Source organism: Micrasema longulum, unplaced genomic scaffold (genome assembly GCF_059751315.1).
Source record: "Micrasema longulum isolate JH-2025_06_02 unplaced genomic scaffold, ASM5975131v1 h1tg000110l, whole genome shotgun sequence".
Lineage (NCBI taxonomy): Eukaryota > Metazoa > Arthropoda > Insecta > Trichoptera > Brachycentridae > Micrasema > Micrasema longulum.
The window spans coordinates 694,508-713,403 of record NW_028277316.1 but is presented as its reverse complement, the minus strand read 5'-3'; the positions used below and the strand labels follow the sequence as shown (position 1 = coordinate 713,403).

The window sequence follows — 18,896 nt, the reverse complement described above, 5'->3', positions numbered from 1 at the left end:
AAGTTTTCAGGAGAAAATCCCTAATATCGGGTGACTTAATGTAGAGTTATTGAGTCAGGTCTAAAAATGTGTGATGTAAATGTGTGATAAGTGATAAGGTAAGGCCAGTAAAGGCAAATTAATGCAAGACAAGGCAAGAAAAGGCATGAAAATGCAAGAAAATGCAAGGTGAGGTAGAGGAAGGCAACGCACCTACCACCTTCGCGGGAGAGCGCTCACCGCTCACCGCTCGCCGCTCGCCTCGCGCCTCGCGCCTCTGATTAGAAGGGAAACTATTCGCTCGGCGTGTAGTTAGGCCTAAATCGCTCGTAGCGTAGAGGATCGATAGCGCGCCGGTGTGCGTGAGGCGCGCCTGTGTGAGTGCGGCGGAGGGAGGGGGGGCTCGCAAGCGCTGATTCGCCGCAGGCCGCGTGGGGCGTCCTCGCGCCTCAGTCTGTCTCCGGCCGCCACTCGCCCGACTGGCTCTTGTCGCTCCGCGCTCCGAGTAAACAAACGCGCGTGTCCGCCGAGAGTTCCGCGCCGCTTTGACAACTTCTTCCCCGACGGTTCACCAAGCCGGCAAGCTGGCCGAACGCGGCTCCCTGGTCGACTTTAACCGGTCCCCGTTTCTGTCGTGCTTCGCCGATGTGGTCCGGCTAGACGGCGCGGGGGGCGCCTGGGACTACCGGCGCCGCGAGGGCCCCCGCGAGCCCGAGCCCGCCATGCCCGCCGACGAGGAGCCGCCGCCCGAGCCCGAGGATAAGTCTCCCGTCTCGCAGCAGTTCTGCCTGCGCTGGAACAACTACCAGTCCAACCTGACCAGCGTGTTCGATCAGCTGCTGCAGAGCGAGTCCTTCGTCGACGTCACGCTGGCCTGCGACGGCCACAGCCTGAAGGCGCACAAGATGATCCTGTCGGCCTGCAGCCCCTACTTCCGCGACCTGTTCTTCGAGAACCCGTGCCGCCACCCCATCGTCATCATGCGCGACGTGACGTTCCCGCAGCTGAAGGCGGTGGTGGAGTTCATGTACAAGGGCGAGATCAACGTGTCGCAGGAGCAGCTGGCGCCGCTGCTCAAGGTGGCCGAGTCGCTGAAGATCCGCGGCCTGGCCGAGGTGAACGCGGAGCACGAGCTGGGCCCCTCGCCGCGCGCCGAGCCCAAGGTGCCCCGCAAGCGGCCGCACAGCCCCGAGCCGCCCGCGCCGCCCGCGCCGTCGCGCCCGCCGCCCGCGCCCTCCGCCGTGCCGCCGCTGCAGCTGCCGTCCTACCCGCTGCACCCCGACGACATGGAGATCAAGCCCGGCATCGCCGAGATGATCCGCGAGGAAGAGAGGGTAAGCCCCCATGCCCTTATCTACTCTCGCCTCCTCCTTTCAGCTGATCCGCACGAGCTCACTCCGCCTAATTCTCCAGAAAGCAACAAACAGTATCCCTTGTTTAGAATTAAATATAATAAATTATTGCGCGTCGTAGAAATAATACGGAAAACTTGTAACAGCCGTTATTTGCAATCTTTTAAAACAAAACCAAAGTTTTAAAAGGATCTGATTTCAATTAAAAATTATTTCCGTCTCCTTATATTAGAATTTAAACTTTATAAACTTTTGTAGGCTCAGTGTGCTGCGAAAATTGAGCGGGATGCTGGATATATATTATTAGCGGCGAATTTTGAAAACTTTTTTGTTTTTCGCGAATATTTTTACAATAGTAATAAAAAAATGTATAAGCTTCGGTTTTTACATAGTAGGTATTACTTAAATAAACACATTAAAAATTATATTTTGGCTGTTTATGTACGTGGTTCTAGATCGTAACCCAATACGTGACACTGAAATTGGCCTCTTGTTCAATTTTGATAACGCTAACTAAAGTCGGATAAAATATTCAGCAATAATGCATCCTTGTTATAGTTTTTGGTAATATTAAACTTACCTTAGATATTCTGATGTATATGGTGCAATTATTAAAAATATTGCATAATTTCAATAAATACCCGCAACGATCAATCATTAAGCAAAATACAATATGAGTTATTTAATTAATATCATCAATAAAGTTTTGACATAAAATGTTTGATATTTATTGAATTATGATGTAGTAATTCACACATTTTTTTACAATAATATTTATTTAACTGTACCTACTTATAAAAATCGCCTGGTTTCTTGTTACTAGTGAGTAAGTTATAGAATAATATATTTTTTAGAATATAAAATAACATTAGAAATTTTATATATACCTTCCTAGATAACGATTCTTACGCTTCAGCCTGTAGACCCCCAATAAAGCGTCGGCGTTACGGACTCTAATCGGTGCATGGTAAAAAAATATTTTTATTATTTATTTTATTATGCATCAATAATCACAGAACCCGACGCATACAATGTTTATAATTTGTTATGAATAATACTTGTTTTAATACTTATTTATTCATTTTACCTTTTAGAAAATAAATACCTATCTATCAGGGCATTTATTTATTTGTTCATTTTCATTTTAAAAAAGCACTTTAATTGGTTTGTGGACATTTTAGGTCTTTTGATAAAACCCGTGTTAAGCAGAAATGTATTTCACAAAAAAAACATTTAATAAAATGTTTGTCTATTAAATTGTAATGATATCGAAATCACAACGAATATTTTTCTTATCTCTTTATGGAACATTTTTTTTTAAGAACGGTCGCCTTACAGTTGTGTTAAGTTCCATAAATCTATAAGGAAGCAACGCGTACGGCGAAATTTATAATTAAAAATATTTGTTTTATTTTATTTAAATCTTCAAGTACAATGAATAAGTACGTTGGCGTATTTATTGCTTAAAGCAATATCTTCCAGCCAATCAAATTATCAATTTCAAAACTAAATAAAATAGTTAAATTTGAGTCGCCAAAACGCCAGGGGCCGGTTTAAAAAAAAATAATGTTAAAAAAATAAAGGTAAAAATTATAAAATAAAAAAAGGTATGAAATTTATTTTAAAAAATAATTATAAAATAACGACTCTTATCACCGAAAAGAATAAAATAACAGTACCGATATTTTTATTAAACAATCTGATATAATTCATCTTCATTTGTAGAACACACAATTTTGTTCTGCATTAAGGTTGATTACTTAATTGTAATTAATTTATTTTAAATTAATTACTCATACATCAGTTTAAATTTTTTCTTGTATTTTAATCATGGTTAAATATCACATTTGCATGCTGTCCAAAATAATAATATATTATTCGAAGTAACATGCGTAAAACAATATAGATAAGTATAATATGCATTTAATAAGTAAATTTAATTAACAATTTATTTTTAAAGAACAGGTAATTCTACTATAACACCGTCTCCAACAACAAGGTTTCGCCTAATACTATTAAAGTTTTGCGGAAACCCTCCTATAGGAGGCTGCTATAGCACGGCTTCTCACAACACGGATGCGTATAATATATATGTACGTAATCGGGAAATTAAATTGTTATATAAAAACTTACGAAATCAATCGAAGACGACGATTAAGACGGTATGAGTATTCGGGACGTTCGAAATTTATTGATGGAAGATGCAATTTGGAGAAGCAGCTTCAGACGTTCAAATCGATTTCGAGAACAGTGATGAAGGTTCTTATCTAAAATAATTGACTTTTAAGAAATTTGAGAATGCCTAAGTCAAGCAAAAAAATCTAGCATTATATTGATTTAAAGCAGACCCTTCCACTAAAAGAAGCCGTAAGTTAAAAAGGGAGCTGGAAAATTGCCTTTTTCCGTACCAGAAAATCTACAACGGCCTTTTAAAGAACAGCACGCAAATAACAATCACTTTTTTTTTTATACTGAAAGCGTTAACGATAAAAAAGATTGGAAAAGTATATACGATATTTTAATTTAAAGAGAAAATGATAACGTTTAGTTGCATAGAGCAACGATGTAGAAATAAAAATCATTATATAAAAAAAATAAAAAATGAATAAGTTATTTTTCACCGTTTGAAGCATAAATATGATATTTTTTCACAATTTTTTTAAATAAGAAAATAAATCTTTTTAATTTTTGGAACCTGACCTTTTTGTACTAGCTCCGAGTCTCGTATCGAACGGTTTCACATTACACGGCACTTGATAGGAACCCATCTACCGTGTTGTAGGAGGGTTACCCATGTCTAAGTTCTCAAATTGTTTCCGCACAATAAAACGAATCGGTTTTAAGGTTTATTTGTTTATTTTATTTATTATGGTTTACAAACAAAAAATAATGCATACGACATAGGTATAAAAATCACAATTCGTTATGTTTAGATTTTGTTCATTAATTATGCGAACACAATATGCATTAATAAGTAAAACAGGAATTTAATATACTTTTTTAAAAATTGACAAGCTTAATGAAATTCTATTAATATTATAAATGTTTTTACAATAAATTATTATAAAAATGAAATAAAAACTATCGCGGGTTACATAAAATGCAGAATGGAATATTATAAGTATATTTATTACTAATTTATCATTTGATTAATCTGAGACTATCACATTTTTCAATATTAAATGAAAAAAGTTCACTAACGTCATGTGTAAAAAAACTAATATAATTCTTACTTATTTATTTATAAATTTGTATTTACCACTTTAACTTTTGAGTTATACGTTGACCAGTTTAGAGGTAACTAACTTCCTCATCATCAGGACATGAACTAACTTAGAATTACTCTCGTTGTTATGTATATTGTAAAAAATATAATAAATTTGTATTTAATCTTATTTACCCTTAGTCAATTATTGTTATGTCTACCGTTTTCATATTCACAAAGCTTTTGTCTTAAAGAGAAAAAACAGGTAACTTACCCATAAAGCGCCCTTTTATTAATGATACCTACCTTAAAGGCGCTTTACAAATGTGATTTTATGCACTATTCAATTTTGAATTGAATGAATATTGAAGAAAAAACTATGTATTTTATCATGTGGTAAGGATTTATTCAAATAGTTAAGATAGCAGGTGAGTAATTTTTAAATATAATTAGAATATAATATAATAATGCATAGGTAAGTACTCAAATTGCAGCGTATCTCGATAGTATAATCTACACATGAAAGCAAGGCTATCAGTCTAACAGCTCAGGTGCCAGACTGAAATATTGGGCTGTAAAAACCTATTTAAATTAATATTTCTTGTCAACCTCTCCGGTAGTTGAACCCGAAACCTCATGCGTGGTAGGTAAAAGCACTAACCACTTCACCGTGAGGCGGACTAATTAATCTCCAATGTTAGGATTTTCACCTGAGTGTAATCAAGTCAAAAACACCCGTCCAGAGTGGATCAATTTCACATAGCGAACTGTGTGAACAAAAAAACTTCGTGTAGTTTCATATGTAGTTAAAAAACATAATATGAAAATAATTTAGGTATTGCTTTTTAATATAGTTTGATATTTATAATTTACTCTTTAATCCTAGCAATTATCTGTATGAGATAAATGTTTTTAATTTATCTTAAATATCAGTGTATATTTTTATTTTGTTTTAGGAAAACTTGAACGCTAACAAACTAGTTTTTCTAAAATGATAAATAACTTTAATAGACAATTGGGAGTATCCTTTGGAAATGTTTTAAAAATATAACGAGAGATATCTTAAGGAAAGTATTTTGTTGAGTTTTATAAAAATATTTTATACTACATTGAAAGCGGAAATGTGGAATGTAAGCGCTGCTATTTTATTAAAATACATTTTCCTCAAAATTAAAGCAAATTGCATGTCTGATGAAACTAAAATAAAGGTCTTTTAGACAACGTACATGATTTTTTAATCGAACATAATTATTTTTTCTTAATTGATTAGGCCCCCTGAAACATTTATTCAAATAGAAATGCAGTAATATGCGTTTATTTTAACGAATAATAGTCATATTATTTCAGGTTATTCATTTTGGATACTAAAATATATTGGTAGTTATTTCAAATCATGATTAGAAAGAGAGGCAAGAAGCTTCTCAACAATAAGTTAAAATAATTGTATTGTTTTCAAAATATATCTGATCGATTTTTATTCTAAGTATAGTTTTCCAAATTAGAAGATTGTAATAACTTTTCGAGGTAATTCTATCAGGGTTTTCCTCGTTTTGTGTATTTAATAAAATAAAGTTTTCAACTAAAATTTTATAAAACAATTGTGTATGCTGGGTGTAAAAATAATGTTATGGTTCTATTCGGAAAATAATAACTTTCGAGAAACCTAAATTAAATTGGGAAAACCTTTTCCAAAAATGATCAACATAAATATATTTAAAAATACTTTGGTAGGTATAGTTTGTTTATTACAAAGTTATAGTTTATTTATGACTTTAGCCTAAAAAACAAACACGAAACAAACAATCACGCCGTTTCTTTGTAGAGGTAGGCACAAATGATAGAACACCACGCTACGGCGCTACTCTGTATTTACATACAGACCTCACTTGATCTCCTTTTAAAAAAAGGAAAACCCGCCAAGCGTCTTCTTTAGAGGCTTGTTAGCAGGTGGAAAATATGATAGGGAAGATAGTTATGAAATATATTCAACACCCAGACCAATTGAGAAAAAATCTTTTCGTATTCTTTTTTCGCAACTGGCGGAAGTCGAACCTGCGTCGCTAGTTTCACAGTTTGCTGTTTTACCAACTGCGCTACGACGCTTGTCATCTATATTATCTTCTTTTAGACTAAAATTGCCAAAATCTGTTGTTTGCACCTACAAATATAAGAATAATAGATCAAGTTATGGGCCTGAAAGTATTTATTTTGAACTGATTAAATAATTATTTTTCTAGTTTTTACATAAATCAAACCAACATCACCATTTAAACATAAACAATTTTTTAAACTCTGCGAATTGTCTTTATTGATTATTTCTTCTTGCCTACCAATTGATTTATTTTATTCAACAGTTAAGTATTCTGTTTAAGAATTTAATAACACATTAAAAGCAAGTACGAGTATGAAAAGTTCTGTTAATATTATTTATATGTAAAAATATTTCGGGTTTTGATATAATATTATAATTTCTATGAAATATATATAAACCGTTAATGTATATTCATATGTATATTAAAACAGGTAAGCCTCAGCCGTCTGCTTAAAACGATAGCGAAATGTTGATTCAAATACTCTCTGAATAAGTTACTTCGGGACCTAAATAAGGATTTATTTTTTTGGTTTCTTGTTTGTTATACAATAAGAACAGCATAAAGAATATTTGAACAATGTTAATTCTTTACCGACGATAAAAGAATTATTTATTTTATTTATTATATTGGATTAAGATAAGTTTAATTACTCGAAAAGCCCGAACTATGAGCTGGCATATGTACCAATATTATACTCGTAAAACTAGATAAGATAGCTGCACCGGGTAATATTTATTTCCTCCTACAGAGCGTTTAAATAATTTTTACTTTTATTTGCATTACTTCGTTTATATTTATAACAGAACGAGCCTTGTGGATACAAAGAACACGATAAATATTAAAAATGATAACAAAGTTATAAAATGAATACTTATCGCGTACAATAAATAATTGATTGTGGAAAACGGTATAATTTAGCTACAGAATACGGGTAATTTGTTTCGAGTTAATATATAAAGTTTAGAGTCATTAGAAAGGTTCGATGGAAAGAAAACAAAGGGGTCACTTAGAAAACTAAATATTTGATCCGCGTATCTACTCTTACAATGTGTCGGTAAGTGTTAGATCAGCCAAGCTGAAAGAACATTTGGCTATTACTGAGGCATGAAACACATTGTCTATTTAAGTTCCATGTGCTAACGAATTCAGATTTAAGATAAGCAATGTTTTATAGTCATAAATAATAGCGTTTATCTCGTTTTGTTTCGTCTTTTACAATGTAAGCGGTAACACTTACCGCTTAAATTAAATGTGTTTCAAATGTTCTTGTAATTTCTTCCTATTTTCGACTGTTTGCTATTCATCAAACTCTTCTGTTTTTCTTTCGTGTAATTATAAACTCGGTCCGTACACCTGTAAAATTGCTGGATACACGGGTACTCTACTCGGTACCATTATTTATATAGCCGAGTACATAAATACGCACTAACGTGGATTCTTTTGTCGAGTAGCCATTCATCGTGGCCAGCGAGGGAAAATGTTTTATTCTTGGCGGGCGGGCGGCGTTTCTTCGCCAATACACACAAACAAACATGTACCTGCATTTAATATTTTATATTAATCAACTTACTTTATCTGTAGTCTAAACATACACTAACAATATTATAGCTAATCAATTGTTATGGTTTGTTGATTCGATTTGCAGATTTTTAATATCGCTGCCAGTAACATATATCATCTGCTAAATAAAATTGGACTTGACGTAAATGATGCGAATATACACCAGACATTGATTTTTATATTTTTAAATAAAAAATACAAACATCTTATTTTTTTGTGAGTGACGAGTTTTATGGGGTAAATTAAAATATCAAATCGATATGAGCTTTCAGGACTAAGAACTATATTAATAATATGACATCTCAAAAGTAAAAAATTCAAAAAATCTAAAATTCTTTATTTCCTATAAATTAAAATACGAAACTTTTTTTCAGTGTTTGATAAACCTTCGAAAGATTTGAAATATAATGTTTTACAATAATTTAAGTAGGTATCCAGTAACCTACTTATAATATAGCTCTGATTAGCTCCGGTAGGCAAATGCAACACCAAGCGATCGCCAAACAAAATAAATAGATAATCAAAACCCCTTTCATTTGAAATATTATATTCATTTGATTATTTTTTATATTTTTTAACTTCTTCTTAGTCGTTTGGTCTTGGCAGAGCAGTCGTGGTCACATTGGCAGGAGGAAAGCGCGTCGTTACGATCCGCCTCCACCCGCTTCTATCTTCAGCGCTTCTGGAGGCCTCCTGAAGAGGGACGCCAGTCGCTTCCGTCACCGAGTCTGTCCATCTGGTAGGACTTCTCTACTCGTCCTTGTACTACTAATCTTTCCATACTGTCTCTTCGTCTCGTAACGTGGCCGAGTAGCCGAAGTACCTGAGAACACGGATTTGTACAGTGGAAGAAAGACGCTGTACAATACCCAGTTCTTGGATTATAGAGACATTAGTTCTATGGGCTGTCCACAGTCTACGGTATCCGCAGCATCCTACGCCAGCTCCGCATTTCCAAACTGATTATCTTTCTTAGTTCTCTTTCTCTCAGGGTCCACGTTTCTGCGGCATACAAGAATATAGGAAAACATATTAATCATCAACATGTAACAATGTCTGTCTTTGTTTAATTTGTCTTATAATATTTTATTGCATGAAATTTTTTTTAAAGTGCATCAAATTACCTACGATAAAAAATTACATTCGAATATGAAAGATCACTCAAAAAATGTGAGGGCAATCAATGTCTTTCAGGCTAACCGAATTCTGTGTTTTTTCAATATAATTCATCATGATTTAAAATATAAGACTCGCGCCTACTATTTTCTTTGTTAGATTTTAATGAATTATTTATAAATATACATAATACGCACTGCGCATACTCAGGTAGATGGTAGTAGGAAGCGAGTACTGCGGTACCTAAAATGATTTGTTTAATTATATAATAAAGTCGTTTACCTATAACAATTTAATCTTCAGATTAACTATAGATTTTATTGATTCTTGATAAAATAAAATACCTGTGTTATGTTTTGTTATCATATAATATAATAAATGCTTTCATTCGTCGTGTCCTCTATACCTCCAATAAACTTATTTATAATATGCTGATTAAATCAATAAAAATGCTGCACAATATAATAATTTTATATTTATGACAAGCTTAAGTTATCATAATTCAATTCTGATGTAGCACTAATAGTTATTTTTATATAATATGAAGTACACGTGATTTGAATTTATCTGCGTGGTAGGGAGTATAACTGAATTAAAAAAAAACAATATCGTGTTCTTGTTCAACTTTTCCGCAATAAATATAATTGTAAAGCAAATAATTTAATAGGTAGGTACATTGGAAATTTCCGCCATTAAATTAACAATCCCAGTCTGTAGAAAAAAATGTCTAGACTTTCAACGTAATTAAGGTAATTTTAGAAAATTCGTTGAGAATTTAGAATACACATATTCTGCTGAATTAATTAGGTTTTCCATTGAAATTTAAAAATACTTCAATTAGAAGTATATATTATACGTAAAAATGTTAAACATATAAAAAATTATACCTAACAATTTGTTGTATGTGTTTCTTAAATGGCATTGTTAGGCATATCTAGACATTATTTCATTCAACCTTTACAGCCTACTTATTATCATTGGATTTGCAGATCAAAATCTTGGTTTTGACAGAAGATAAAAATTATTTTTTTTGTAAATCACTATATTTTCATAAATGGTACATGTTATAAAAAAAATCTAATACAAATATGATTTTATACATCTGGTCAATGTTATAACTGTAACTCTCCAAAAAAAGAGACTAGCTATTGTGCTTGGAGAGTGTCTTACACTTTTATAGTTATTAGATTTTATATAATTTTGAATAAACGAGCACGCGAGAAAAAAAATAGGATATAAAAAGAAAAACAGATAATAATAATACATTAATACTAATAAATAGAACGCAGTTTTTACACTTGTTCAAAAAATTTCTTGAAATTGACTTCGAATTTATTTATTGATATATTAGCTGAAATAGTTTTTAGTTCATTGGGGAGATTTCTGTAATTTTTCACACCATTGAAAACAAAGCTATTTTGACCATGAGTTGTGTGAAACTCTGCATATCTGTCGCATATTTTACCTATCGGGTTTCGTAAGTCATAACTGTTTCGTCTTATTTGATCCAAGAAAACTTGTATCCGACGAAAATGATTAACCTTGTAAAATAGTAAAACATTTCTTGATTAATAAATCGTGCGATACTATTTGATCAGTGATAGTTCGATGTCAGTACAGCGGGAGGGGCGAGGGACAAAACGAACGCTTTGTGTAAGCTGTCACGCATAAAACATTCGAAGTTGGAAACTATCATCAATGTCCACTCTGCGGTGAACAATGCAACGTTTGGCACTGTATTATGTACGGCATCTAAATTAATCTTTGACAGTCTTCGTCGGCAAACCCAATAATGTCGTAAATTGAGAATTTAGAAGAACAAGACTGCGTTACTCTGCCGGATATGTAAAATTTGCATCATTTTTCAGTCCCGTTTTCGCGCGTCCGTGATTGTTAAACATCGGAAATTTATGATATGCTGTGAAGTTTCCTAGGTAAAGCTGCATTGCAAGGATGCTGGGTGCTAAATTTACATTCTCGCAACACCTGCTGGGTCCATTGTTGGATGCATCCACATTCATTCGTACTTGGGTTCGGCTATTAAATAAAATATTTTATGTTGAACGGCGTTAGCAACTCGAGCACGAGACTCGAGAATATGGTTTTATGATTCTGAAACAGTTAGATCATTAATGTTTTGACGAAATATCAAAAGCAGACGGTGAACAACAGTCTATAGATGTTTCTCGACTTGTATGAATTATTCATTACCTACAACATGTTTATTTATATTACCTATAGCCAAACACTTCTCGCTAGTACAATTATGGCTTTACTGCAGTTCTTCAACAAACTTATAATATTTTTGAAAAGTTTGCTCCTCTAGTTCATCTTTCTTCTAAAACAAATAAAATTAAACCCTTACATTGCAACATAAGATGGCATAACTTTATCAATCCAGCTGGCTTAAATGGCGTACTATGATTTTAAAATAGCAATTTTTTTATTTCTTTAAAACGTTTCATTATCTAAACATAGTATTATTTTTTAAAATCATTAAATTTAATAACCCATTCATGGCATGTAAAACATAATATATTTTAGTGTCATGAATAACTAACATAAAGTGAGTCATAATGATATTATACAAGGAATTACTCAATAGTTTATTTTATCCTACGGTTTCGTCTATGTATGTAAATTAGTTAAAACATGTTGATTTTTTAAATTGTATGGTGCATTGTTAAAATATATTGAATACTTACTTCGATATACGGTCTGGTATGAAACGTAAGACAAAGAATGTATTCAGATTCTGTTTCTGTGTGGTGGAGCGGTATTGTTAGAACATTGTGAATAGAAACCCACTTCAGGGATCACAAGTGTTCCAAAATAATATTTTATTTTCATTCAGACTATTCTTTATTATTCAAATTAAATCACTTCACACTGAAGCATTTTACAGAAAAGGTTTTTAATTGAAGTTCTTTTATTCCAAAGTCTTTGTTTTTTATCATGTCTTACTTACCCTTAACACTAACCTACCTTGGATTACGGAACACGTTTGAAATAATATATCCAAATATAATTAATACGATACATTTGTGTAGTAGGAATTCTTTTTTTATTCCCAATTATAGATTTAATCCTGATCTTTTCGTTTCAAACTACTCAGTAGCAAAGACCAACAAGAATAGTTCACGGGACAGTACCAGAACATGTCTGTTTATTGACAAATTGTTGAATTAATAATTAATTCTTCCAAATGTGGTTTGGAAGTTAGTTTTTATAAGGGCATGTAAACACATGCACATATGCGACCATACAGATGTAAAGTTATTGTTGTAATAACTGGTATCAATGTTAATAAGGTAACATTTAAATACTCTTTCGTGATTAAGTATGGATGAAATATGTCCCAAGAAGTTAAAATACAAAGCTCCAATCGACTTGGAAATTCCACAAGTTTTTGTTAACACAATTTCAGTAGCAACAGACATTTTGTAAATCTTTGGCCACCTACGCAATTACGAGGAAACCATTATTAATTATCTTTTATTGACTCAATAATTTCAATTTATTTCCAACGAGCTGGTTCCTCGTACTTTGTAGTCGAGATGTAAAAATTAACTCGTAAACCGTCTCGTTATTGTTGATCATTGGAATGAAAACATTTTTTAAAGGCGCAAAAATTTATCAAATGTCTTAAGACTACGGTTCGATAGGCTATCACAAGTTCACGTTTACTTTTGTAATAATTGTTCGTAAGATTTGAGTTAGGAACATTCCAAGTGATTTAATTTCCGCTATATAAAACTAAAATGTTCTCATAAAAAAGAAAGGTTAATCAAATTTATCGATATCACAAAAAGTTAGTCGCTGTTATTGTCAAATAAATGTAGCTTTCAGTGAGGATCGAAGCATCGAGACAGCGTGAATGAGTTGACCGAGTTCTTCGCCAACGGAATTGAGATTCGCAGTTGGGTACAATTTGTGCGCGATCTTTGCTTCGGGTCTTGCTACTTAGCCGTATGATTTCCTCGTCGCTTTTCCGTTACTCGCCTCCGAACGGTCGTGAGTAGTGCCGAAAAACGACCGTCACATTCCGAGGCTTGCGAGAGGGCGCCGCACGCGACAGTGTCGCTTGGACTGCTCCGTGGAGGGTGTAATCGGTAATGCAGCGGCAAAACGCTTGTTCGACACCAAAACCACGTGTTAAAAATAAACGGATAACATCTCCCTATAGACATGCATAGACGTAAACATAGAAAACAAGACGGCCGTATCGCCCGTTTCAGTCGCACTCACGCACCGCCCATATTGTAGTCGGAACTGGTTCTATTAGCTGGATCCGATGATATTACTAGGTTAACCGCGGTATCCGTACCTCAGCTTATGACATGTCATATTATTTATGTTATTGTTTCTAAATTTCGTGCTGATAAAAATAACTTTTTACGGGTAATCTGCCTGATTGATTATGCATTAATCTGTGGTAAATCGTATACATCAACCGATATACTTCAACAGGTGACCGACTGAAATAATTGAGCATTCATGTTTGGGGAATTATCATATGTAAAGGGAGGATTATCTTATTTAGTTAAACTGAATATGTAATTTTTATTTTGTTTTTCATTTAACGTTTTAGACATTTTCAAACATAATTATATAATTAGAAACTCACTAGGGTTAGTCAATATTCTTAAAGATTTAATTAACCAGAAATGCCAAATTAGTGTCTTTTTGTATTGTAAATTTATTTGCAAACAAACCTACTGTTGAAGCAAAAAAAAAATCTACATAATTTTTCTGTACGTGCGATCTCACTAAACTCCTCCTAAACGGCTAAACAGATTTTCATAAGGTTTTTTTCATAATAATGAGCTTTGCGCTGCGCATGTTTGCAAATCTTACGAGAATGCATATACTTGATTTTTTACGTTTTTAAAAATGTTTATATTTGAATGTTTACTAACAGCATTCGTTTTTTGTGAATCTCATCAGATACTTTTCTTAAATTCCTTATAATTTCTACCTATTTATTTGTTTTAACTTTATTTTTGGTAATACTAAAATAATATTAACTAAATAAACTGCACCCCTGTTGTTCGAAAAGCAGAGTTTTACATTTGCAAAAACAATTCTGTATTTAAAAATATTTATTTTATATTTCCGAATTTAACCATAAAAAAGTACCTACTTAAATTCAGTATTTAAATATTAATAATTCATCACACGTCCTGAAAAATTATATGTATGGCTGGTGATATTGCACTCTTTTCTTTGTTTTGCGAAAAATATTGAAATATCGAACTTTATTTTAAATGTCACTTAAAAATAGTTAATCGAAAATTCGAATACCAAAAAAACGTTTGGTGAACCGGCTTGTAGCAGGCAAGCCAACGTTTATACAGGAAAACGACTGTCGGGTCCGCTTGTATTTTATATAATTCGATTCTTTAAAGGTTGTTTAATTTTATATTCATACAAAGTATTATATTACATATATATACCTAGCCAATCTGAAGGCTTGCTGGTGGGAACCACGAGTTTATCAAAAGCTGTTTTTTTTGTTGGCTATTTGGAAAAAAAATGCTAATTTCAATTTACTTAAAAAAAAAAATCTAACACACGACTTATTGTTCTCCATTTGACTTAAATTATACCCAAAATATATGTAACTTAAAATATTTATAAAATCATCATGAAGTTTATCTACAGATACGGTCCTCCACAATTCTTCTATCTACTATCGCACAAACATTTTGCATTTTATTTTATGGTATATCGTCTTATTACAATACCATTAGATGAAAATACACGAGGCAGAATTAAACACAATTAAAAATACAGCTTTAAATAATGGTTATAAACTACATTAAAAAAAAAAAAAAAATATAACATACTTTAAAAAAACATATAAAGAAGGATAATTTTTAAAATATATGAATGGTGTTACCTCGTATGTGAAATAATTCGTTAGAATTAATTTCTTTATAATAATAAAGGTTTCAGCTCTTTGACTTTACTAAAATCAACAGATGGAAGAATTAAAGAATCACAGGCAAAATGATGAATGTTGCACAGTGTGTAAAGTGGTCCCTTAAACCAGCCAATAACAGGTCATAAGCCCTGCTAATGCCTAGACTTCCATATTCCTTCACTAAAATGTTCTCCATCCCGGTTGTAATTTGTTAATATGAAGAATACTTCTTTAAACTATTTTCATAATAATGATAATTATATGATAATGGCGTAGAATCATATATTGTATCAACTCATTTAGTAAGATTTTACCTCACATTCAATTAGCGTTCTGTACGAAAAATATTAATGTTTTAAAGTTCTGATGTAAAGACAAGAATGGTCAATTGAATTATTAACGTATTTCTAAATTATCTTTTTAAAATTGCCTGAATTTCTATATTGATTAAACTTCAAGTAAATTTAAAATTATAATCCGAAAACACAATATAAAATGTGTCAAAAATAACTTTTAAGAATTTGCTAATCATCTGATATCCGAAAACCATAATTTTAATTGAAAAAAAGGCATAGAAATTGTACACATTAATAAACGTGGCCTTCGTTTAGATAATCTTGAGAGATTAGAAATAAGTAAAGCCTTTTACCAAAAATTCCCAAAATAAATAATTAATTAAATTTAATCTAGAGTCCTTTTTTTAAAATATTCCCCTTATTATTCATATTATCTTCTTTCTCTCTCTTTCTTTCATCTGTCTGTTCTTTTCTTACAATTTTTTATAATATTTAGTAACGCGACTACGCGACTGATTCTACTAAAAATTAGTCGAGTGGTCCAGAAGATGAGGTAGTAACTTTGAAACTGGCTGACGCATAACTTTAACGGTGACTACAGTGGAAGTACAGCAGAAATATTCCAGTGAAGAACAATTAAAATATGTATAACACTTTCACTTCTTCATTTGAACGATTAGCGTTTTCACCCTTTAACGATCATCTTCAGACAGGTAAATATCACAATGTTAAAATTGTGGTGAGATCATGAAATTGAAACTGAGATTCCGATATAGAACCTAATGACTTCGTTTCCTACTAACAAATTTATATATAAAACGAATTGAGATACCCACTTATATGTTTATAGTAAAGAACTTATAATTTAACTCAATTTAATTTAGATAATTATTGCCCACCGGTTGTAAAATAATATTTCTCATCATGATTCCAGATTATATTTGAAAAAAATTTTGCTCTTAAGTAACGAATATTTTTTTCGTTACTTTATTATTTTAATTACCTTAACGAGATTTCGCGTATTCGGCATTAAATGTAAGTTTTTTTGCTTAAATTAAAACGCTAAAAACGATGCCATAAGGTATTTTATACACAGCTCAAAAATTACATTTTAAAGTGCGTTAGTTACACAATGGACTTAGTTTGGAGAAGGTATAACTTACTATTTCTGTCTATTTGTCGGAACAGAAAATATTGTTTTTAAAAAATGAAAAAATTATAAAAATTATAAATGTGCAAATGATTTTTTTTTAATTGAAAAATGTTAAAAGCTAAAAAAAAACTAATCGTCATCATCAAACCCTTATCCGTTCCAGTTGGTTCATATGGCACTGTATTATTAAAACAAATGCAGTGTATCTAGATCGCCTGGAAGATAAGTTACAGTTTTGCGCTTCAGGTGCCAGTCAAGAGACAATTAAATACTTCGGTGGAAAACTACCTTTAAAAATAAATATTTAATGTCCACCTTCCCGGAAACCGAACCCGGGACTTCAAGCATGGTACGCGAACGTGCAACCTCTAAATTACGAGACGGATGTTTCTGCACTAGATTTTCTTTATCATGGTTTTTGTTTAAGAGCAGCAAAACACTCGTCCAGGATTCTGATTTTTTTCAGCACATAGAACTCTGTTTTTCCTCTACTCGGACAGATAAAAAACCTAAAAATAACCCATTATAATTAAATTTATAAATAATATTCAATGTTATTTGTTCTTCGTCTGCAAATATTTATAAACATATTTTCATTAAAGTCGTTCAAATGTTAATGCTTATTATACTTTATAAGTAAATTAATATCACAATTGCACGAGCCAGAGATAATGCATATTATATCATCTTGGTGGTTTTAATCAGCGTAGCAGAACCACATGCACACATCATTTACTAATTATGATGAAATTACTCTATAAATTGTTTGACGTAATTAGATCGTATAAAAATTTACGGATTCAATGAAAGGCTCCCGGATATTCTTAATATGGCAGCCTTCAAAGTGTAATGCCCAAGTTCCGGGTTAGAATCCTGGAGAGATCGCAAAAAGAAATGGATTGTTTTAAAGTCTGTGCTGTGAGCGTCCTGGGCTGTTGTGGTGTAAAAACATTAAGATTTTTAAAATCACTTATAATCATACTTCGAAAATTATTCTATATTAATTTATTTCCAGGTAGTTAATTAGAATGTATTTTTAGGGAAAAAATATCAACGATTCAATGCAATGTTAAAATAGATAAATCCCCCATTTTTAAACTCTTTAACGGCTTTGCTACAAAAATCCTTTACACGCGGTGATGTAACATCGTGTTACCTCAACCAAAGACGTATATTTCTGAAATTCAGACATTTTGAAAGAGAAAAAACAAAAAGACACACTATTAAATAATTCCTTTTCCATAATCAAAAAAATATAAAATACCATTTAGGCCTGTTATAGAAAATTAAATTAAAAATAATAAATGCGCTGTTTATATAACTAGCGTGCACTTCTGTTCACTGCCAAAAGCCAACTGATTGAACGATTTTTTTTTGTATTTGTCTCTTTCACTCAAATACCGGTCACCAAACAGCGTCTTCGTCTTCCCTGATAAATGTTCAATTCTCGTGCTCTTTCTTATACAGTAAAACAGATTTATTATGGTTTTGGCACCATTTTCGTTCTTATATTTTTTCTTCGTATAGTAAGGATAAATATTTTTTCAATTGAAATCCAGCATTTATGCAAATTTTACTTTCCAAATGCGATGTTAGAATATCCGTTTGAAGATTACGAAAAATACAACTAAATCATTGAAATAAATAAGAACGATGTATGAAGTCTTGTATCCTATGTAGACTCGTGTTACACCGCAGCCACACAAGATATATAATAATAATAATATCACACGGAGAACGATTTGTTGCAAAAACGTAGTCGAATTTGTCAGTAAAAGTGCAAACTCGTACCAATATACCAATAATAAGTGTGAATAATTTTATCTTTGTAATAATGACTTTAATTTGTTAAAACCACACTACTCTTATTTTATACATGAATGTATCATTACGTTTTTTATTTATCAAATTCATATTTGAAGCACAAATTTTAAACTACGAATGTTCTATTATTTAGAAATGCGATGTGTAGGTAATATAATATTTTATTATAAGAATAAACAGCGTAATAAGCCATTGACTTTTGTTGATAATGAAATGAAATTAAAATTATACCCACGAATGTAATAATTGTGTTTTATGATAGCTGGAAATAATCGTAGGTATATAAATAATTGCGTCTTACGTCTCTAAAGTAAATTTCTCACACACCTTAATATTATTCGTGATATGTGGCACATAGCGTCTGCTGGCGATAATTAATATATACATAAAAT

The 18,896-nt window shown here is 32.4% G+C and overlaps 1 protein-coding gene across 2 annotated transcripts in view; it reads left to right on the top strand.

Annotated features, from left to right (window-relative positions):
• Positions 1-208: 208 nt before the first annotated feature.
• The window catches only part of LOC148284560 (protein bric-a-brac 1-like), a 368,530-nt gene continuing 349,842 nt past the window's right edge, over positions 209-18,896 (top strand). For both annotated transcript variants that reach the window (XM_088238420.1, XM_088238414.1), the window contains exon 1: positions 209-1,313. In XM_088238420.1, coding sequence (XP_088094546.1) covers positions 702-1,313 — 612 coding nt within the window. In that variant the 5' untranslated portion in view covers positions 209-701. The remainder of the gene's footprint in view (positions 1,314-18,896) is intronic.